The sequence below is a fragment of the Rhipicephalus sanguineus genome, chromosome 7 (genome assembly GCF_013339695.2).
Source record: "Rhipicephalus sanguineus isolate Rsan-2018 chromosome 7, BIME_Rsan_1.4, whole genome shotgun sequence".
Classification (NCBI taxonomy): domain Eukaryota; kingdom Metazoa; phylum Arthropoda; class Arachnida; order Ixodida; family Ixodidae; genus Rhipicephalus; species Rhipicephalus sanguineus.
Window position 1 is genome coordinate 126,444,725 of NC_051182.1, and position 21,787 is coordinate 126,466,511.

A 21,787-nucleotide genomic window follows, 5' to 3' on the forward strand; every position below is an offset into this window, starting at 1 on the left:
CACCGGCCTCTAACAGCCGAAAGGCCCAGGAACGACTCGCCCTGCAACAACGCCGGCTGCCAGCGTCTGGTGAGCGAGGTCATCGACCGTCTCAACACGAGCGTCGACCCGTGCGATGACATTGAGGCCCACGTGTGCGGTGCTATCAAGTGGGATGACGGCCTGGTCACCGACACTGCCTCGAAGATGATGCGAATGTGGATGAGGCGGGGCGCACTGTACCTGCAGTCCAAGAGCAGGCGGGAAGGTAAAAAAATTGTATAGCGATGGGTTTAATTCCAAATCCTGCGCTAGATGCAGTTCCACTAGTGTGAAATTGAGGAAGTGCGTAGCATGGGCACCCAGCGATTCCCGTTCGTAGAGTTCCCACAGCTCCGTTTACCAAAGCGTCGATGACGCCAATGTTTGTGGTAAGCAAGTTGTTTTCCCCAGCACGAGTAGAATTCGCAAAAAGGGAGATTCGCAAACTCGGGTGTGAGGCTTGCGCGCTTCTGTTTGCTGCACTTTAACGACTTCCTGCTCGTTACGGCAGTTGAGATACGCGTCGTCTGCAGCGAGTTCCGAGAGGTTGTTTCCCCCTTCAGATGCAGCGAAGAAGACGCCGGAGAAGCGCCGCCGGGAGGAGCGATAGTGCGCTTGTCGAGGCGGCGGCGCGGGTGTTAGCCGCATCTTCCCAAACCGTTTTTAGTAATTTTAAGTTAATTATTTCGATTACTTCTTGGTTATTTGTCTGAATTATGTTATTTTACTCCTTGTTCCTTTATTTTCAACCGGTTTTGAGCATTGCTAGCCTTGTTATGGCCTGTATTGACCATTTGATTTTGAGCGTAATTACGCCACATGAGACGAAATAACAAGCCAGGTCCCTAAAGGGCGACGCAATTAAAAATTATAGAGACGACCCTAATACTTGACTCGGCTGTCTGGCAGTGGCACTCGCATGTCGGTGTTCGTGTGCCTTGGGTTAAGTTGATGCTTCGCGCGCTGCCAGAGCGGATCTCGGAGGCCACGCAGAAAGAAGCGCATGGTTCAGATGTGCTCCCCCAAGTACCGCAACAATCCCAGCTCCTCACAAGAAAAGCGTACGTCTGCTCTGTCAACGAACTCGTTCAGTTAATTTTCATTACTTATGCTGACAGTCAGTTGGCCCTTATCTTAAGTAATCTTATTCTCCGATATATTATGTATCCAACGTGACTCATAACTTGTACAAGAACCATCGATTTCATATCAGTTTTATCTTCAAAGCACATTTTCTGAATATTCCGAAAAAACCGGAAATGGTGGGCCGGAAGTACTTGGAAGAGAAACAAGAGTGTCATTCATTGCGCGTACCGCTACACTCTGTTAAATTATAAGAAAAAAACGTCAGCTTTACACACAGCCATGGCGTTCCTTCCTACGGAGAATGTGCTTAAGTGCATCGTCCAGCAGCGCTTACTTATTTTTGTGACGTCAGCACTTTTCGAGTGTGTCAGATAGCTGGCTTTCCCATACAGACCCACGTTTTTGTCGCTGGTTTTAAGCCAGCCACTCGAACGTCCTGTTCAATTTCGTCGGGAATTTTATGACATTTATACTCGCCCAAACGTGATGTTTTAGGTAATAACGACGAACCTTTAAAAGGACACTAAAGAGCAAACGATTTTTCTCATATTAGTGAAGTACTCTTCCAGGATACCAAAAACACCACGCCTGCTGCGAGAAGACGCGCAAAAACAAAATGTGGGTGGCGACGCCACCTTGAAATTTCCGCACCACTCGCCGTGACGTCACATGTTTTGACGGCGCCTACTAGGGACTACGTAGTTCCTAACCGGTAAAAATAAAGTACATTGTCCTCTGAGGGGGCCATAGACCTAGCGTACCAAGTTTGGGGTAATTTTGTTGAGCCAATGTCGCCAAAATACGATAAGTACACATTGAAATCTGTGACGTCACAAGGGGATATTTCGGCGCGAAATTTAAAAATGAAACCTTGAACTTGATTTTCTCCTCTATTAATAAACCTATGATGGCGAAATTAACGACATTACAGTTCTCGGAGCACAATTTATCTATCTAAACCGATTCAGCTTTTCTCTTTAGTGTCCCTTTAACTCTCAATATGCGTACTGTTTACATTATCCGACACGAAGTACTTACTGTTCGAGGTGACACCAGCTAGCACGACTGTTTTTCAGAGGTGAAAGGCAGGCGCGTCGCGGTTCTGTGAGCGGAGCTGCCATTTTTTTTTCTTAGGTTGTATTAAAAAATCCGAGTATTAAAAGATCGGGTGGTCAATTTGTCCTGACCGTGCATGTTGTGCAGCTCCCTTTTCTCTGTACTCCGCGTGCATGGCACCGGCCGCGGAGTGCGTGTCCCAGCTCAAGGCGTTCATGAGGGGCCGAGGTCTGTCGTGGCCCGTGTATGGCGCCGACAACAGCCAGCACGCGCTGTACGTGATGCTCGATCTGCTCATCAACTGGGGCGTGCCGTTTTGGTTCGAGCTGAGCCTGCGTCGGCTGCCGAACGACACGAGGTATACTATTGCTGTATAAACGAGAAATGTCATTACAGATCAGTCTAATCGAGAGCAGCATATACCAGCGAATAAATGTCACTACAGATCAGTGTCATGATCAGTGTCATTACAACCAACTAGCCAAAAACATTACTTTATTATGCTATCTGACGCCGAGTTGCAGTCTTTCTCACCCCCTTATCTTGTCACCTTGGTTCAGGTACAGCTTGTACGTCAACCGCGTCCCGATGAACAAGTGGCGCCGCCAGCAGCAGGTGTCGGACGACCTGGGTCACTTGAAGGAGTACGCCAAGATGTTCTACGACGTGTACGGTGCCAGCAAAGCGGACCGCTCTCACATCAACCACTTGCTCAAGCTGGAAAAGGACATGCACGCCATCATCGAGCCGCCAGATTTCCAGTACGCCGCTCCGCTATTCTCCTTTTTAATTTTAAGTGTTTACGCTAAGCGCTCCTAGGACGTGTGTCTCCTTGTCGCTGAGGTGGCTGGCTCGGATGCGTTAATTCGAAGTCCTAAATGAAACGGTCATGACGTCGAACCTGAAATTAATGTGGGTTCCATCGTCCCCGAATTTGCGAATGGCTAATACGGATCCAAATTCATGGTGTGGTATTATTATTATTATTATTATTATTATTATTATTATTATTATTATTATTATTATTATTATATTATTATTAACATTACTGTTGTTGTTATTATTATTATTATTATTATTATTATTATTATTATTATTATTATTATTATTATTAATATTATTATTATTATTATTATTATTAGTAGTAGTAGTAGTAGTAGTAGTTGTGGTGGTAGGATTAGTAGTAGTAGCGCTCCCCCCTCCCGCCGCCCCCTACACCACGCCTTTGTACTGCGTTGTGAGGGTAAGATCTTCATAAGAGGAAGTCGGGAAGAGCCGGGAGGAGGGGAGAGGGGGGAGCGCCGCAATGAAATTGCACCTCCTCTAAGGAAGAAATCTGCTTCAATAAAACTTCTTCTCGGGCTAGTTGGTGTTGTATCCCAGACGTCATATTTTTAGCGCAAACAGGAAGAAAAAGAACGAACTGGCTGAGAAGAGGAGAGGCAGAGAAGACCTGTGCACTGTCTTCTCAGCCAGTTCGTTCTTTTTCTTCCTGTTTGCGCTAAAAATATGACGTCTGGGAAGAAATCTGCGCACGCTCATGAGTAGATGTACCCTCCGTGATGTGCCGCAGCCTCCTCGCTGGTCATCAAGCTTCGCAAGCGGAATGGATATTCACTTCTTTTCGTTGAATAGGCAACTGGCTATCTCATTTCCCATTGGCTCAGGGATAGGATAAAACCGGGAGCTCTGACGGAGATCCGGGTGCCGGTACGCTGGACAACGTCGTCCACGTCCAGCTACGGCAGCGCAACGTGGCTGGGCTTCCTGAACGAGCTGCTGCGACCTCACCAGTTTACGCTTGAAGATTACATCCTAGTCGACGACGTCGGCCTCTCTCGAGCCATGGATGAATTCCTCGCGAAATTCAGGTTTGCGAAAGCCCTCGGTTGGAGTGGTCTATATGCGCTTGTTTTTAATCAGTACCGAAAACCGAACTTCTTCACATCCCTGAGCAGTGTACGGCCTGAAATTCTCTGCGTATTGTGTCACGTGTGCTTTACCGATGTCTCAAATTGTTCACCTAAAACCTAATGCGCAGTTGAAGTTTAAGGCGCGAATAAGACACGGACGAAGATAAGGAACACACACCGTGTCTTATTCTGTATCTTATTCGTGCCTTAAACTTCAAATATGTTAAACCAACAAGCCCAGTCCGCCAATTCTTACTAATGCGTAGCGTATGGTTCAGATGCAAATAGTCAAACGAGCCAAGTTATGAATGCTCCCCGAAACCAACCAGAGGTCGACATTTAGTTATGGCGTTGCAGTTGTGCACGAGTCCTACAACTAACACGTGGTCGCGAGCATTTTTAGGAATGGCGTCGTAATAGAAGAGTTACACGCGTTTTATGATCGAAAAGAAAGGTGGCGAATCCAAAACAAAACCAGCCGCAGCATTCTTGACGTCATAAATACAGGCGATTTCTCGACAGGCTGTCGAAAGCTGATGCAACATACTCTCAGTAAACGGCAATCTTTTAGGCGACATTGTTGCTGAAATGGAACAACTGCTTCTAGTATGTTTGCTTTAGTGCTCGAATCTTGCACCCTGTTAATCTCTCAGTAAACAAAGCTCCTGTTAAACGGAACATATTTTCTTGGTGCCTTCGGGTTCCATCCAACAGGAGTCTACTGTATATGTTCGTAGGTGTAACGGCACGAACAAGAGACATGAAGACCAGGCAGAAAACGGGGCAGAATACCGTTTTCTGCCTGGTCTTCGTGTCTCTGGTCCGTGCCGTTATACCTACGAAGTTATGCATCACCAACTAGCCTGCCGAAAAACGTTACTACTGTATATGCATCTGTATAGGAATTGTATGGACGTGTTCCGTAGCCATGGAATGAACGAATGATTATGAATGAATGAATGAATGAATGAATGAATGAATGAATGAATGAATGAATGAATGAATGAATGAATGAATTCAGTTTCTGCAGCAAGGTGTCTGGGCGACATGTTATACTCAGCAGAACAACAGCTACGTTGGCAAGTTGGTTTGGGTTCATAATCATGGAAAAGCCAGCGGTAGAACGAATACAAAAGGACGATTACAAAAGGACAGGACATGCGCTGTACTCAGTCACAAGTGAAGCTTTCATTGAAAAAAGAACAAAAACACCCCTTATATGTAGCATCGTTACACACAAAAAAATTATCGCTGAAGTGTGAAACTATCCGCATTAAGATGATATCGACAGGAGGGGCGTAACCTAACGTTGCTGCACACACAGGTTGCATGCCTGTTTACGCAACCTGTGTATATTCACAGGTTGCATACACAGGCATGCGACAGCGCCTTACTCGGCGACAGCGCCTTATTTGGCGCCGTCATATTTTCATAGAAACGATCGAATGAATAAATGAGTTCCATTCACGCGACGCGCAGTAACAAGGACATGCTGTACACCCTCGGCTGGTGGTTCGCCCAACAATTCTCGGTGATGGCCTCCTTGGACGGCAGCGTCGCTTCGTACGGCAGCGCAGCGACGGCGGCGGCAAACCGGCAGAGCGACTGCTACGCCCTCGCCGAGAGCCGCTTCCGGCGGCAGCTCTTCTTGCAGAGGGCGCAGGCGTCGCTTGGCCATCCCGGAATGAGGCAGGTCGAAGGCATTCTGAACAACATCCGCAGCACCACGATGACTTTGCTGAGGTACGTATGTAGTAGTGCACACTCTAAATCAAAGCTGATGCAAAGAAGTAGGATTTCATCTTTCACAGTGAAAGCTGTTACGAGATCACAGCCACAGTCGATTTGGGTGGTTTCCGTAGGCTCTATATCGCGCCAAATGAGAAAAGAACCTGGCCCTCTGCGTGACATTCGAGCATTCTAACACAGAGCCACGCCGGTGCTTGGAACTCCTTAGCAAGAAGGTCCTATGCAGTCGTCATGTCGGGGAAGGAATCAAGTTAACATACGTAATATAGCGTGGTATAAAATCAAAATGGCAACCAGGAGTCACACAATGAGAATTGCGTAACGAGGGGTTGTTTAATGCTTCCAACTCATTACAAAGGGCTCAGCTATAATTCTTCATTGCCATCAGGCACATCATCAACAAAGTGCACACAATGCCTTACAGATGGGCTGCGGGTAAGTACCTCGATCGCTTCTCCGCAGAACGACGAATAAGGGCGTAGTGGGTGCTTACGCACTTCACAAAAGTTGTGTTTTATGGCGTAGTTGGTACCTTGCAAGTGTACTTGTAGTAGTTGCCCCATGATACTTTACAACGGGCTCTAGAAAGGCCGCTTTTCCAGCTTTCGCTGTGACTGGGCTGCGTGCTCCTCGCAAGCCTGGAGTTTTTTTTTTTTCCAGACCGTGGAACACTTCTTGGTATAGGTGGTTTAGGTGCGGTGTTATTTACTGGCGGTTACGTAGCTCGTTGGCATGTCTGTATAAATGTTAAGTACATTTACACCTGCGCGCTTTGCAATCGAAGCTTGTATCACCTCACAAATGTCTGTGGCGTTGTAGGCGTGACTGTTAAAAGAAAGAAAGAAAAGGAAAAACACGGTGCTGCTAGCGCAAACAAAAGCAATCCTCGATGGTGCACCGGTCGCTTGCGCATTTGTACGCACCGTTTTCCGATAACTGATGTTCTCTCAGTCGTGGCTGTCGGTGATCAGCCGTTATTGATACTGGCAATCCGATCTTTTATCGTCGTGACTTGTCATTTCACATTGCCAGATTTCATTGTTGCCTGGATATGAACGTAGGGACGTCGTTGTTGCCTGTTGCAACTGAAGTGTTGTGCTGCTAAGCACGTGGATGAAGGTCCGATTCCCGGCGTGGAGGACGTAAAAAATTAGGAGGAAGCATTGCGCAATTCTATGTAAATAAATAAATGTAATATGCCAGGAACGCACACGCCAACTTCCGCTTGCCCCCATTTTCCCCATAAGGGAAGGAATCCTGAATTTTCCCCACCTTGGCTTTCATGCAGCTCCCTGCCTTGGATGGACGAGGCGGCTCGCGCCGAGGCCGTCGCCATTGTTGAGGCCACGGAGTTCGAAGCGTGGAAGCGCCGCCTAGGAAACGATACCGAGGAAGATGACCGGTAGGAAAGACTGACGGAATTTAACTTAAGGATTGCCAATCAAAAAAAACACCTAAAGGAACCCTGAAACAGCTTCGACGATTTCTCATGAACGCATTGAGCCTGCAGCTTTTAGGTTGTCAGGGTTATTAACATGTACACCTTTTTCGCAGATTCTGTATAATGCTCCTTTCCAATTTCTAGCCGTACTAACATTTCATCTCTTTCCAACATCGCACGCCCTCACAACGCGGTTTACGATACACAAGCGCAGACTACCGCTCATCGCACCCTTTTACAGCGTAAAGGGGTGCGATGAGCCGTGATCTGTGCCCCAAATTTTCGCCTAAAATTGGGGCTTGAAAGTTTTCTACATTTCGAAAAAATCTCACCACATTGCCTGGTTGTTAAACGGATCGACCGACAGCTGGACAGAACATGTGATTAGATCCTGGTAGAAGTGAAAAGACCGTTAAATATAGGGACACATTCTAGCATCCTTTTCGCGTTGTGAGTAGGATTTATATTTTTAATTCGTGCTTAAAAGTAACAAAAACCGGTATGTCGCGCAGCCTAGCGGAAGAGCCTTGAAGCAAGAATATGAAGTCGGTCACTTTGCTGTACATAGTCTGATGCTGTCATGCGCGCCATAATTGGTCCTCAAAGTTAGAGTATGTATATTATTATCTATTCCCGCTCTGTTCTGTGTTGCCTACGAGGTAAAAGGAGTTGCACGGTTAGAAGCGGCGCTGCCTTCGCGGCTGCCAGTGTCCCAGGCGCATGCGCGCGGAGCGCCCGCATGCGCAGTAAACCGCCGCGCTCGAGCACGAACAGCTCTCGCGCTTACTGTTTGCAGCATGTGTTGTCAAGTGTGTATAAGACTTCATATTCGCCGCAGATAGAAAAATTCTGATTAAAAATGTTTCACGGCGTTTTCCACGTTACCATTCTGTGGCTTGACACCCTCACCAGTTAGCTTTCCAATGCGCTAAAGAAAACAGGTGCCCTAACAATGGCTTGTCAGTCCCTTGAAGAACCAGCCGCTTATTCAAATGCTATTCAAATTGACAGTCCAAAAGGAGAATGCGATGAATGCGATAGCTGGAAATTGTAATGTTATACGAAGTATAAGGCTAGCAGCTAACTCTATTGGATCCGATCTCGCGTAACTCAACGAAACTCTGGTGTAAGGGAATACGGCCGCTCAAGGGAGAGAAGTGGTTTTCATGCAGTCTGTCGTTTCAACGCGAAGCGGGGACAGCACAACACGTAGAAGCGTATACAAGTCGTTTGCCGATATCTGCTGAGATAGCGCGCGAGCCAGCGCTACCGACCGTGCCCTTATGAACAAAACTCGCAGTTGCTGCTAAAGCGACGCAGCCTCCCCCCATCCCTTGGCGTCTCTTCACGCTCCTTACGAAAGACGGGCGGGGCTTTTCCTTTCTGCTTGAGAATCAATTGCCGGCAGGCCTTGCACGTGGGTTGATGTTATCGCATGCGCCTTCCGTGAGACGGAGATGGTCGGCTAGTTTCTTCTTTGCTTGAGCCGCATTCGTCCCCAGTGCACGCGCGGTTTTACTCGCGGGTATAATATAAGATGCGCGGTGCGACGTTGTGGATTTAGACTTTATACGGAAATGACGGCGACGGCGAAAACCCATCGAGAGTTTCCATATAACTGCAATCGCAATAATAGTCAAGACATTTTGAAGATTTTTCAGGTTGTCTCCAACGCACTAATTCTCCCCTTACCGAGAACACCTTGCCCTTAAAGGAAAAAAAAAAACACGTAAAAGGATTCTAGGCTGTACAGGGCTCGATGTAGTTTATTTGCCGCTTTTTTGTTTATATTGTTTGTTCCGCTGTGGAACGTGTTATTACTGAGCCACAAGACTCTTACAGCGTCTTCGGTCGAATACGCCATACGGCAGCATTCAGGAACGTCCCAGCTAAAACTGGCATCTACATCAACGCCCCACCGATGGCTCGCAGTGGCTAGTAGAAATTGATTCTCGAAGGACAAGCCTTTACGTGCTGATTATGCGTCGAAAGCGGCTTCAGGAGCCGCAAAGATGTCATCGATGTTATGTCCTGGCCCAGTGAGTGTTTCCTCCTGCCACTCTTTTAAGCGAAGCTTCTATTAGTCGCAGAATTTTGCGCCGGTTACGGCGGCATAGTTCCCGAAAAACCCGGCGCCGGCGACTTTACAGAAATGTGGGTGTACTCACATGAGGCCATCGAAGACGCGCTGGTCGCAGGCGTATTTGTATGCGCCGTTTTCCAATAGTTGATGCTCTCTAGATCGTGGACTTGTCGGCGACGAGCCGTTTCTAATACGGCAATTTGATCTTTTATCGTGGTCACTTGCCATATCACGTTGCCACATTTCACTGTTGCCTGTCATTGTTGCATTTCATTGTTTCACTAGTGACCGTCAGTGTTGCCTGTAGCAACAGAAGGGTTGCGCTACTAAGCACGTGAGTGAAGATTAGCTTCCCGGCATGGTGGAAGGAAAAATTAGGAAGGAGCATTGTGCAATGTTGTGTAAAGAAAGAAAGAAAGAAAGAAAGAAAGAAAGAAAGAAAGAAAGAAAGAAAGAAAGAAAGAAAGAAAGAAAGAAGCAAGCTAGTATAGGTCAGAAACGCACATGCCAAGCTTCGCTTGCCTTATTTTCCCGGTAGGAGAAGGTCTCCTGAATTCTTTTCCCTTGAAAAACAAAACACATTGATCTTTATGATTCGCAGAACCACGCCCATCGTAGGAAGTGGCGCCTCAAAAGCGCCACCGGACAACTTCAGCGTAGCCAACGGCACGTGGGTCGCCATCGGGAATCGAACTTCTGACGCACGTCCCCGGGAATTGACTGCAAAGCCGCTGCTGCGAGCGGCCGTGCGGAGGCAGGGGCCCGCGTCCACCTCGAACGTGACGGTCGTTCAGGCCTGGATCGAAGCGGCGATCAGCTACAAGCGCCGCTTCCCCAACTGGCCCCTGGACGACACGCTGCTTCACCGGCACCTGTCGTACGCGACGCTGGCCCACTACGACTACTGGTGGAACTCCCTCTTCGTCCAGATGGGGGCGCTGGCCGAGCCTCTGTTTTACCTGGACGGCCCGGTCTCGGCCAACTACGGCGGCATCGGCGTCCTCGTCGCCAGGCACCTCTTCAAGGCGTACGACTACATGGTGAGTCGCTGAAGTTTCCCGCCATATCTCTCCAGTGTTCTTGTAACGAAACGTTATATGGCTGTTCTCGTTGAAAGGGTTCATTGCCGTCTGCCCCAGAACTCGCTGAAGCAGACGGTTTTTGACGTCATGACGACGTTATCTCACGTCATCGAAAAGATTGCAATGCTTCCCACGCCGGTGCTGTGCAAAAGCATGTTGGGTATACAGAACCCTCCCGCGGGGGGAGGAGGCGGGAGGGAGCAGGATCAATGCAATCGACTGAGAAGCTAAGCGTGGCTTCACTATCGCAAACACCAATGACCAGCGGAGCTGAGGGTAGGCCTCAGCCTCGTAGTGCAAAGCTAGGCGAAGAAGAGCATGGTTTAGCAAAACAGAATCAGGGTTAGAGGGACACTAAAGGCAAATATTAAGTCGACGTTGATTGTTGAAATAACGGTCCAGAAACTACGTAGTGCTACTTTTGTGACAAGGAAGTGCTTATTTTGAAATGAAATCACGTTTTAGTGGTCCGCATCGCGTTAGCTCACTTCAAATCACCCGCCTGAAAGCGCTGTTTCTCACGTCACTGTTGCCGTGCCCAACGTTGCCCGCCTTTACTGCGCGGCGGCGTGCACTGGCGGCGTGCGCCATTCGGGCATCCGGCAACATCACATGCATGCGGCATTTTGTCGAACTTTCTGTCACAGCGACTTTCACGAGCGCGCAGAACACACGCGGCAATACGCGATACCGAAACTACCACTTAGACGCGACCGCGTGAGCGAAGCAGGGTGCCGGGCGAAACGCAGTTCTAGAGCACTGCACGGGCCCGGGCCGGGCCAGGCCGTCCGAAGCGTTTTACGGTGGGCTCGGGCAGGGCTCGGGCTTGAAAGTGCGGGCCCGGGCCGGGCCCAGGCCTGAGGCTGCGGGCCGGGGCGGACTCGGACCCGCTCATTAAAAGGCGTAAGTCGGGCCTTCGAGCACACGCGAACGTTATGCATTGCATGGTCTAAGGTATACTGTGCCAAGCTGAAGTGACACGTGCAAAGAGTAAAGCTCTTAGTAAAGCTTAGCAATAAAAATAGAAAAACAGTTGAAGTGCTATTTTTTTTCACCGGTATAGATATAGTTTGGCACTGTATATTTTCACTAACATTTCGTCTGCTGGACCAGACTTTGTCAAAGTAACAAGTACATCGTGGTGGGTTTCCTTATAAACACGCCCGCCAGATCATATATATATATATATATATATATTGTTACGAGAAAACGTATATTTACAAATATATACAAGCAGAAATAGACGCTGAGACAATGGCGGACCGGAGCCTGTCCCTTCAGCACTTCGTCGTTGTCCCTCTTCCAGAGTGGGCCCCACTACACCCTTGTGCCACTGGCCCACTGCTACCTTGTGACACTACCCCGCGGCGTAAAAGCGCCGACCCGGCGCTGGTCACGGAAGTAGTGAGGTGGACGGCACATATGGTTTCAGTCTTACGACGTGCACAACAGTGGATGGCGTTGGCGATGACTGCACTGAATCGGCGACTCGCTGTATTTCATATGTGAGGTCAGTGACCTTCCGCAGGACTTTGTATGGTCCGTCATAGCGAAATAACAACTTTTCTGAGAGACCGATGCGACGACATGGGGTCCACAACAGGACAAGTGAACCGGGTTCATAAGAGACATCTCGGTGTCGGCGATCATACAGGTCTTTTTTGAGAGGCCTGAGATGCTGTGAGGCGCCCTCGGGCAATCTGTCGTGCTATGTCGGCTCGGGCAATGGCATCGAGAACGTATGTGACAGGCGAGTTCGAGCCAGTGGGAAGCAGCGTGTCAAGAGGGAGGGATGGCTCACGTCCATACAGAAGATAAAACGGGGAATAACCTGTGGTGTCATGCCTGGAGGAGTTGTAAGCGAATGTGACGTATAGGGTAACGTGGCGTCCCAGTCGCGGTGGTCAGCAGAAGCGTACATCGACAATATGTCGGTGAGAGTGCGGTTCAGGCGCTCCGTAAGCCCATTAGTTTGCGGGTGGTATGCCGTTGTGAACTTGTGGTTTGTAGAACAGGAACGAACAATGTCCTGGATGACGCGGGACAAGAAGTATCGGCCTTGGTCGGTGAGAAGCTGGCGAGGAGCACCGTGACGCAAGATGATGTCATGCAGTAGAAAGTCGGCGACATCAGTTGCGCAGCTGGTGGGAAGAGCGCGGGTAATGGCGTAACGTGTGGCGTAGTCAGTCGCTACGGCGACCCACTTGTTCCCGGATGCAGAAGTGGGGAATGGTCCGAGGAGGTCGAGCCCGACGCGGTAGAATGGTTCGGCGGGGATGTCAATAGGCTGAAGGTGGCCGGCTGGAAGCATTGTTGGTCGTTTTCGACGTTGACAGAGGTCGCAGCTGCTGACGTACTTTTGCACGGAGCGATAGAGGCCTGGCCAGAAGAAACGGCGCCGGACTCGATCGTAAGTGCGTGTAACTCCAAGGTGACCGGCGGTTGGTTCATCATGGAGCTGGCGAAGAACATCTGCCCGCAAGTGGGAAGGCACGACGAGAAGGCGTTCAGTGCCGTGGGGGCGCATATTGTGGCGGTATAGAACACCGTCGTGAAGGCAGTACAAGTTTAGAGAACTGCTTGGAGTTCCGGAACTCAGACTGTCAATGATGGGACGTAAAACCGAGTCGCGGCGTTGCTCACAACCTATATTGAGGAAGTCTGATATTGAGAATACCCCAGACTCAGCGGGTCTCTCTGCGGTGTCGGGTGGATCCACTGGGTACCGTGACAGACGATCGGCGTCCTGATGGAGTTGGCCGGATTTGTAAACCACCGAGAAGGTGTATTCTTGAAGGCGGAGAGACCAACGACCGAGGCGGCCCGTGGGATCTTTGAGCGAAGAGAGCCAGCACAGGGCGTGATGGTCAGTTACAACAGTAAAGCTGCGGCCGTACAGGTATGGGCGAAACTTAGCAACTGCCCAAACTAGAGCAAGGCACTCTCTTTCGGTGATTGAATAGTTCTTCTCCGCCGTGGACAACAGTCGGCTGGCGTAGGCGATGACGCAGTCTCGTCCGTGTTGACGCTGAGCGAGAACAGCACCAATCCCATGGCCACTAGCGTCGGTGCGAACCTCTGTCGGGGCGGTGGGATCAAAGTGGGCTAACACTGGAGTAGTTGTGAGGGCTGTAACGAGCGCCGAAAACGCAGCAGCTTGAGGTGAACCCCAAGTAAAGCTGACGTCTTTCTTGAGTAGTTCTGTGAGAGGACGCGCAATATCGGCAAAATTCCGGATGAAGCGGCGGAAATAGGAACACAACCCGAGAAAGCTGCGGACATCTTTAGCCGAACAGGGTACGGGAAATTGTGTCACTGCGCGAATTTTGTCGGGATCAGGCTGGACGCCAGCTGCGTTAACGAGGTGACCCATTACAGTTATTTCACGACGGCCAAAACGGCATTTGGAGGAGTTCAACTGTAGACCAGCGTTGCGGAATACCTCGAGAATAGTGGAGAACCGCTCAAGATGGCTTGCGAATGTTGGTGAAAAAACGATGACATCGTCCAGGTAGCACAAGCATGTTGACCACTTGAAGCCGCGTAGAAGGGAATCCATCATCCGCTCAAAGGTGGCGGGAGCATTGCAAAGCCCAAACGGCATGACCTTAAATTGGTACAGGCCATCTGGGGTTACAAATGCGGTTTTTTCTCGGTCTTGCGGATCAACAGCGATCTGCCAATAACCAGATCGAAGGTCAATGGATGAGAAGAACTTGGCGCCATGAAGGCAGTCGAGTGCGTCATCGATGCGTGGCAAGGGGTAAACGTCCTTCTTAGTGACCTTGTTGAGGTGCCTGTAGTCAACGCAAAATCGCCATGTATTGTCCTTCTTCTTTACAAGCACGACAGGAGATGCCCACGGACTAGCCGATTGTTCGACGACACCTTTGGCGAGCATCTTTTCGACTTCTTTCTGGATGACAGCGCGTTCGGCAGCGGACACACGGTAAGGGCGCCGGTGAATTGGGTTGGCATCGCCGGTGTTGATGTGGTGGGTCACAACCGATGTCTGGCCTAAAGGGCGGTTGTCAAGGTCGAAGATATCGGCATAGGATGTCAATAGAACACGCAGCTCTTGTGCTTCATTGGGCGGAAGATCGGGCGCTATCATTTTCTCAATGTCAGTGCGTGCAAGGTCGAGTGCAGTGAGCGAGTTGGCATGGTGACTAGGAACACCTGCTGATAACTGAGAGATATGGCAATCTTGCAGTGACGACACGACGCCGAGCGTAATACCTGCAGGCAGCACATGGGTGGTAAGACCGAAGTTCAAGAGAGGTAAACAAGTCTGGTTGCGGCATACTGTGACGACAGTGTGCGGTACGGCGACAGAATACTTCAAGACAACGTCGGTAATCGGTGAAACAACATATTCACCATCGCGCACAGGTGGATCAGGGATAAGCTGGACGTACGTCGCGGCTTGAGGCGGAAGATGCACAAACTCCATGGCACATAAGCGACTGGGAGCGTCGTGGTCAACGTAGGCGTCTAGAGGGAGTTCCAGCTGAAGAAGGCCCGTCGAGCAGTCGATAAGAGCGGAGTGCGTCGAAAGAAAGTCGAGACCGAGGATCACGTCATGTGGGCACTGCGCAAGCACGGTGAACAATACGATGGTCTGACGGCCAGCAATACACACGCGAGAGGTGCACATACCAAGAACTGTAGATGTGCTCCCATCGGCAACTATTACTGCACACTGAATAGGAGGCGTGAGCACTTTGCGCAGTTTTTCCCGGAGAGCAGCACTCATCACTGAAATCTGTGCACCAGTGTCTATTAGGGCTGTAACGGTAACGTTATCCACCAAGATTTCTAAAATGTTTCGGCGCGTAGGAATCGTCAACAGAGGATTTGAAGTCCGGGTCATTGTTGCAGCCTCACCTCCGGGAGCTGCATGGACTAGTTTCCCGAGGTCGAGGGGCCAGGTCGCGTAGGGGACGTTGATCGACGAACAAGCGGCGATAGAGATCGACGGCCTTGGGGTGACGGGGATCGGCTGAACCTTCTGCTTGGAACGTGGACACCAGTAGCCTGGAGATCGGAACGAGGAGAAAACCTGCGCGAGTTGCCTTCAAATCGACGCCATGTCCCGGTGTTCCAGGAAGTCGACGACCACCGATTGCGACAGTGGCGCGCAATGTGTCCTACGCGAGAGCAGTGAAAGCAGATTGGCCGATCATCAGTTATCCTCCATTCAGCAGGGTTTCGGTAGCGTGAAGGGTACACTGGGATCTGGTTTACGACGGCAGGAGTGCTCTCGGGGGTGCGAATAGAGCAAACAGGTGCTATGCCGAGATTCGCAATCTCTTGGCGTACGACTGCTTGTATGAGCGATACGGTGGACGCGTTAGCCTGTGGAACGTCAGCAGGAACCATTGCTTCTAGTTCACGACGGACGATGCGGGTGACATTTTCTGACGACGTAGCCTGCGTGAACGTGGGGGGGTCTTGGCAGGTCGATGTGGCTGCAGTATGATGCGACGACTCTTGGCCTGCTCAAAACGCTGACATTCCTTGACCACGGCGTCGACGGTGGTGCAATCCTTCACGATCAGTAGATTGAACGCGTCGTCGGCAATCCCCTTCAATATATGCGCAATCTTGTCAGCCTCCGTCATGTTCGCGTCAGCCTTTCGACAAAGACCCAGTACTTCTTTGTATGTAGCAGACGTAAGACTCTGTCGACGTCTGAACGCGGGACTCGAGATCTTTTCTTGCGGCCTGCTGGCGACCAAATGGCCTGCTGAACAACTCGATGAGCTTCGACTTGCAGGTGTCCCAGGTGGTTAATTCCGACTCGTGCGTCTCGTACCAAACGAGTGCGGTCTCCCTGAGGTAGAAGACCACGTTGGCGAGCATCAACGTGGGGTCCCACCTGTAATACTCGCTGACGCGCTCGTACAATGCGACCCAATCCTCCACATTCACCTTGTCTTTGTCAGTGCCCGAAAAGGTTCCTGGGTCTCGAGGAGGCAGGAGAACCACATGGGGCTGCTGCTGGTGCTGCTGCTGCTGCGCCGGCGATCCTCGGTCAGTCATTGCAGGAAAAGGGAGGCGACGACCGCTCCGAAGTTCCGTGTTGGTTTTCCGAGAGGAAACGCGGGCAGGTAGGCGTACCCAGCACCTCCACCAATAATGTTACGAGAAAACGTATATTTACAAATATATACAAGCAGAAATAGACGCTGAGACAATGGCGGACCGAAGCCTGTCCCTTAGCACTTCGTCGTTGTCCCTCTTCCAGAGTGGGCCCCACTACACCCTTGTGCCACTGGCCCACTGCTACCTTGTGACAATATAAACAGCACGAACAATGGGCCAGATCACGGCTGTTCCCATGGGAGGAATAAAGATTTCGGTCTTTTATTAGAGGCTGACACATACGGTACATTTCATTTATATTCCTTGGTATTACGTGCCAAAACCACGATATGATTACGAGGCACGCCGTAGTGGCACTGGATCAATTTCGACCACCTCGAGTTCTCTAACGTGCACCTAAAGATAAGTATATACACGGGTGTTCTTGCATTTCGCCCCCATCAAGTTGCGGCCGCCGTGGCCGTGGGAATCGCACCCGCGTCCTAGGACTTAACAGCGAAACAGCTTAACTGCTGAGCTACCACCGCGGGCAAAGCAACATTTCGATGCATGTACACACCGGATTTTCCGTCCGATCGCCCGCTACAAAGCGCACGGCATCATTATTAATCATCATCAACAACTAATATCCTCTAGCGGGCCCGGGTCGGGCCTGGTCATTAACAAGCGCGCCCTGGATTAGTTTAGTAATTAACGCCCAGGCCCGGGCTTGGAACGACGGGCCCGGGCCGGGCTGGGGCTGGGTACTGTCAAGTACGCCCGGGCCCGGGCCGGGCTCGGGCTGGGTTTGGTAATGTACGCCCGGGCCCGGGCCGGGCCCGCGCTTGGAACCACGGGCCCGGGCTGGGCTCGGGCTTCATGAAGCAGGCCCGGGCCGGGCCTGGGCCGTAAAATCCGGCTCGTGCAGTGCTCTACGCAGTTCAGCGAAAACGGAACCTTCAACCACGCGTGCCGTTCCCCATGGCAACGCCAAAAAGGTTTTTTTTCCATGAATCAAACAAACGAACAAGCAGCATTTTATTACGTCTCTTGATGGACGGAAGGTTCTTTTTTTTTATTGCAGCTAGTATGATTACGAGTGATTAATTGTAGTCGGACTCTCTCACGTCATTGGGATCATTTCCAAAATGTCCCACTTGTGGCGCTCATAGTGTGATACATTTAGCTTACTTTCTTGATAAGTAGGGCACTGCTGTTGATAATATTGCCGTTTTAGACGTTGTCATACATTGAGCTTTCACTGTGGCATAAATTATTTGCCTTTAGTGTCCCTTTAAGCTAAAAGAAAGACGCTCGAAACAAAAGATATTTGTCGCTGCACGCATTATGCGACTAGGGTGACTGTTGAGCAATTATTTTATGCAGTCACCCCGCTGCTACCCGGAACACTGATAGAGGTTATAATTAATGACACAATTTGGTTTGCCAGCCCTTTAAATCTGTGTACTCTATTAAATTTTTCTGACACCTTGAAGTGAATAGAGGGTTTTGTTATCATGTTTCCTGTTCTATAGTTTCTTAGTAGCGCAGTGTATTATTACAGTCTGCGTAAAATTGAGTCTAGCATTTGTGTGTGTAAGCTATGCCGACGCAGTTTATAAGTATTTAGTGTGTAAGCGCCTCTATGGCGCTTGCGTATACTGGTCCAATAACCTTTTCTTTCTGGGTAGTGGCGTACAACTTACTCTAAGTCGTGAACCAGTTCTTCTAAAAATGCTCGCAGGGTTCCTTATGCAATCTACTAAGGCAACTCGAAAGCGAAAGCCATCTCCTTTTTCCTGTCATTCGATGTATTGATCCTCCGCCTCTCGGAACCTAACGGGGTCCTGCACTGCCTCCGGGATCGGAGGCATTACGAGCTTTCTGCACCTCACATGGTTTTGCACTGCCTCCGTGATCTGCACGCCTTTGACCAAGCGGCGATGTCATGCGATGACGTCATCATGATGTCATTATGACGTCACAAATTCTGGCGATTTGTGGCATCATGATGACATCACGGAATGGCGTCATTGATGCCGTCATGTTACACTGAGGTCGCTTGACTTATGGTACGCCGACTGCACACACACACACACGTTCACTTGAGTATCACGTGACTTTTGATCGACTTTTATTAGCTTTCTTATTGTATCATTCGTGTTGACGCCGACGCCGGTCTTGCGAGGCATCGTCAGGTCTCGTGCAATTTCAGCAAGGTCTCGCCAAATCTCGGAAGTCGCCGACGGTCAATTTTCGTGTTTGATGAGGCATCTAAGGCTTTCGCATGAATAACTCTAGCTGTAACGCAGAACATAAATCTATTCACTGGTTTGAGAACCTCAGGCACGACAACGCTACATTTTATTTTCACGCACACTTACGTAAAAAAATAGGCAAAATGCAGGCGTCTCTGGTATTACACCAGACTCGTGATGCTCAACAAAACGAATGAAAATTGTCTGGTAAACTATAGTAATCTAAAGGGGCGAAGGTGAACCTCGCAAATTCGCGAGCAGGTACCTTCACGCTCAGGTGCCTCGTGAAACAGTATGCGGTGCCACAAAGCTTAGTCGAACAGTCTGGTGACCTGACATGTGCGATGTCTCGGGGAAATGCATGCAGCGGTACAACGCCGCCTGTTTTCCTGTTTTGCTTGCGCCACATAAGCCGAATAATCGCGATTAAATCCTTATTCGGAAAAATGGAGACTTAGAATTTCCCGCGCAAGGCACAACTGGCAAAAAAATCAACTCCAGCGCTTGTCGAATGGATGCTGCAGTGCTACAGTTGACCAGTTGACCTGCCGAGGGGGGGGGGCGAGCCTCTCTTTACAAAATGGAGGGGGTGCCGGGCCCCCTTGTGGCCCCCTGATTTTAACCCCTGATTTATTGTACAAATTTCACTCGTGTCGCAAAGGGATAATGTCGGACTGCACTTACGGTAAAGAGGTTGCTACGGCGACGCCGCGAAAGAGACGTTGCTCGCGTTAATTTTTCCCTCTCGCCTTCACCTCTAGCACGGCTCGCAGCTGGACGCCAGTCGCAACAGGCGCCGCTGGATGTCAGACTCCACGCTCGCTTCGTACGAGCGCAAGCTAGGACTGCGTGGCACGGCAGCATCCAGACCATGGCGCACGTCGCTGGCCTCGAAGTCGCTCACGCCGCCGTCTTCGGAGCGACGGGAAGCGACGGGACGGAGTCGAGAGCGGAAGTGAAGAAGACCAACTGGCTTCCGGGTGATACGCGGGCCTTATCGCCGGAGATGGTCTTCTTCCTGGTCTACTGCCATTCCACGTGCGAGTCCAGGCAAAATGGCGGCGGTGGCAGCGACCAGCACGCAGTCCGCTGCAGCAACGTCCTCAAGCGTGTGGCCTCATTCGGCCGAGCATTCGGGTGCCCCGCCGGCTCACCGATGACGTCGGCGGTGCCCAAGTGCTCGTTCTTTGAGAAATGAAGACGATGAAGAACAATGATTGGGAACTTCTGTGTGGTTGCTGCGGAGGCAATGATGCGCGATATATTCGAGAGTCCTCAAGTTTTGAACGTTATTGTCCAGGTCTTATGTTAGGAGGCGCACATCATACGGAATATTTTGCTGTTTTTTTCCCTTTCTAGCATGTTGTATATTTTGCGCAGCATTTCGTGTCTCTTAATGAATATCACGGTAAATGTTTTACCCGTGCATGTCCACAATAGGTGTGTGACATTACGTCGCTGCTTGGAAGCGTCGCAAAATGGGCACGATGTACCATACGGGCCGCGGTACTTTTGCGCCCAAAGGTGGTCACGGATGGTGTAAGTGCACCCCAACACGAAGCCTCCGCAACGTAACCTCCTCTCGGCGGGTTAAACCACCAGGGAGGTCTGACCCACACGGAGGTATAAGAGCTCGTGTGGTACGTCGGAGGCTTTCTTTTTCCCGTAGCATCTGTCCTTGAGCATCCCTCAGGAAAATTGCGGTAGTGGGTGCGGTGTGACTTGTGGGTGGGTTGCCAAATCGGCTTTGACAAGGTCCGGCAAAGCGGCCCGAGGCACCCACTCGGAACACGTATCCGCACAGATGCGGAAGCAGCAAGATGGTGACTACTATCCGAGAGTGACGTATTAGACCGATACACTCGTCGTATATCGTGGATAGCTTGCGTCGTGTCCGTACGAATGAGGAGCTGAGCGCATCTGTCAGGTATAAGAATTCTTGTTAAGTTCTTCTGGCAACTTATAGAAAAAAGGATACTTCAGGCGGTGCAAATTGTATTGTGGATGCGCTGTGCGAAATGCATCAACGAGTAACAGAACAAGAGGCTTAACTGTGCAAAATACAGAACGCAGTGGCGTACTTGCTTGTGGCTTCATTCGAATGTCCACCGGTGGTCAGCATTTGCAGGGTCTACTTGAACGACATCCGTTTTCCTGAAGCGGTTGAAGCCAGATAATCTATACAAAGAAGGACAGCATGAAAAAACAATGTACCATCGAGCAGGTACACCGTCGTAAATACTGCATGCATTACAAAACATACAGGCCAGTGTATAGGGCTTTTTTAAATATCTTGATGTTGATTATCGCACCACTATGAGGAATATGATTCATAACACCCACAAGCGCGAGGAGAAAGAGGAGAAAATTGACTTTGGCTGAGCTTGACCATCGAACGCGGGCACTAAGTCGTTTTCTGGGTTTGTACCGGTAGTAGTAGACCTATCGCCCTGAAAGAGTGATGAATCGTGTTGATAATATAACGAGGTGGGTATATACAAGTCCATCACGCTGGGGCAACTATAAAGTCGTTCGTCCAGTTCGGTGGCTTGAAGGAAGGCTACAGCCGCTCCTATGGCCTCTGGTATGCTGCTAGCATCGGGCCATGCACCTAACACCAGCTCGTCAGAAAGCGGTGTATTATCAAGTCATACAAACGAAGAAATCGGTTACAGGTGCAACATATGTGCTCACGTGTTTCCGGCACTTGGCAGTGATCGCAACTGGGATCACTGTAGCCACTGTAGTTTCTAGTCTCTATACCGCATATCTACATCATTCGTTCATGTGGTGTCAGCGATTCGCACGCGCAAGGAACCTTTTGGAGCTACGGCGAAGGGGATGCGCGGCCATTTTCTGTTGGCTATGTGCCACAGAAATTGGGCAAGCTCCGCTACCAATCACAGCTTCACGCTGAATGAAGTAGTTGTCCATGGGCAAAAACGTATGCGCTACAGAAAATGAGCGAACCCCACTACTCACTGTTGGTCCACTAAAGTGTCGCGAAACGA

The 21,787-nt window shown here is 50.1% G+C and overlaps 1 protein-coding gene across 1 annotated transcript; it reads left to right on the top strand.

Annotated features, from left to right (window-relative positions):
* The first annotated feature begins 5,559 nt into the window (after positions 1–5,559).
* Positions 5,560–20,100, top strand: LOC119400890 (uncharacterized). The gene is made up of 3 exons (XM_037667784.2): positions 5,560–5,819; positions 7,114–7,227; positions 19,538–20,100. Exons 1-3 carry the CDS (start codon positions 5,566–5,568, stop codon positions 19,617–19,619), a joined length of 450 nt encoding a protein of 149 aa, XP_037523712.2. The 5' UTR covers positions 5,560–5,565; the 3' UTR covers positions 19,620–20,100.
* Positions 20,101–21,787: the final 1,687 nt, after the last annotated feature.

Bases quoted from the DNA above. Each gene is read 5' to 3' on its own strand.
- LOC119400890 (XM_037667784.2), top strand. From the start codon at position 5,566: ATGCTGTACACCCTCGGCTGGTGGTTCGCCCAACAATTCTCGGTGATG. The intron at 5,820-7,113 runs GTACGTATGTAG...GCTTTCATGCAG, and splicing joins ACCACGATGACTTTGCTGAG to CTCCCTGCCTTGGATGGACG. The intron at 7,228-19,537 runs GTAGGAAAGACT...CTTCACCTCTAG, and splicing joins GATACCGAGGAAGATGACCG to CACGGCTCGCAGCTGGACGC.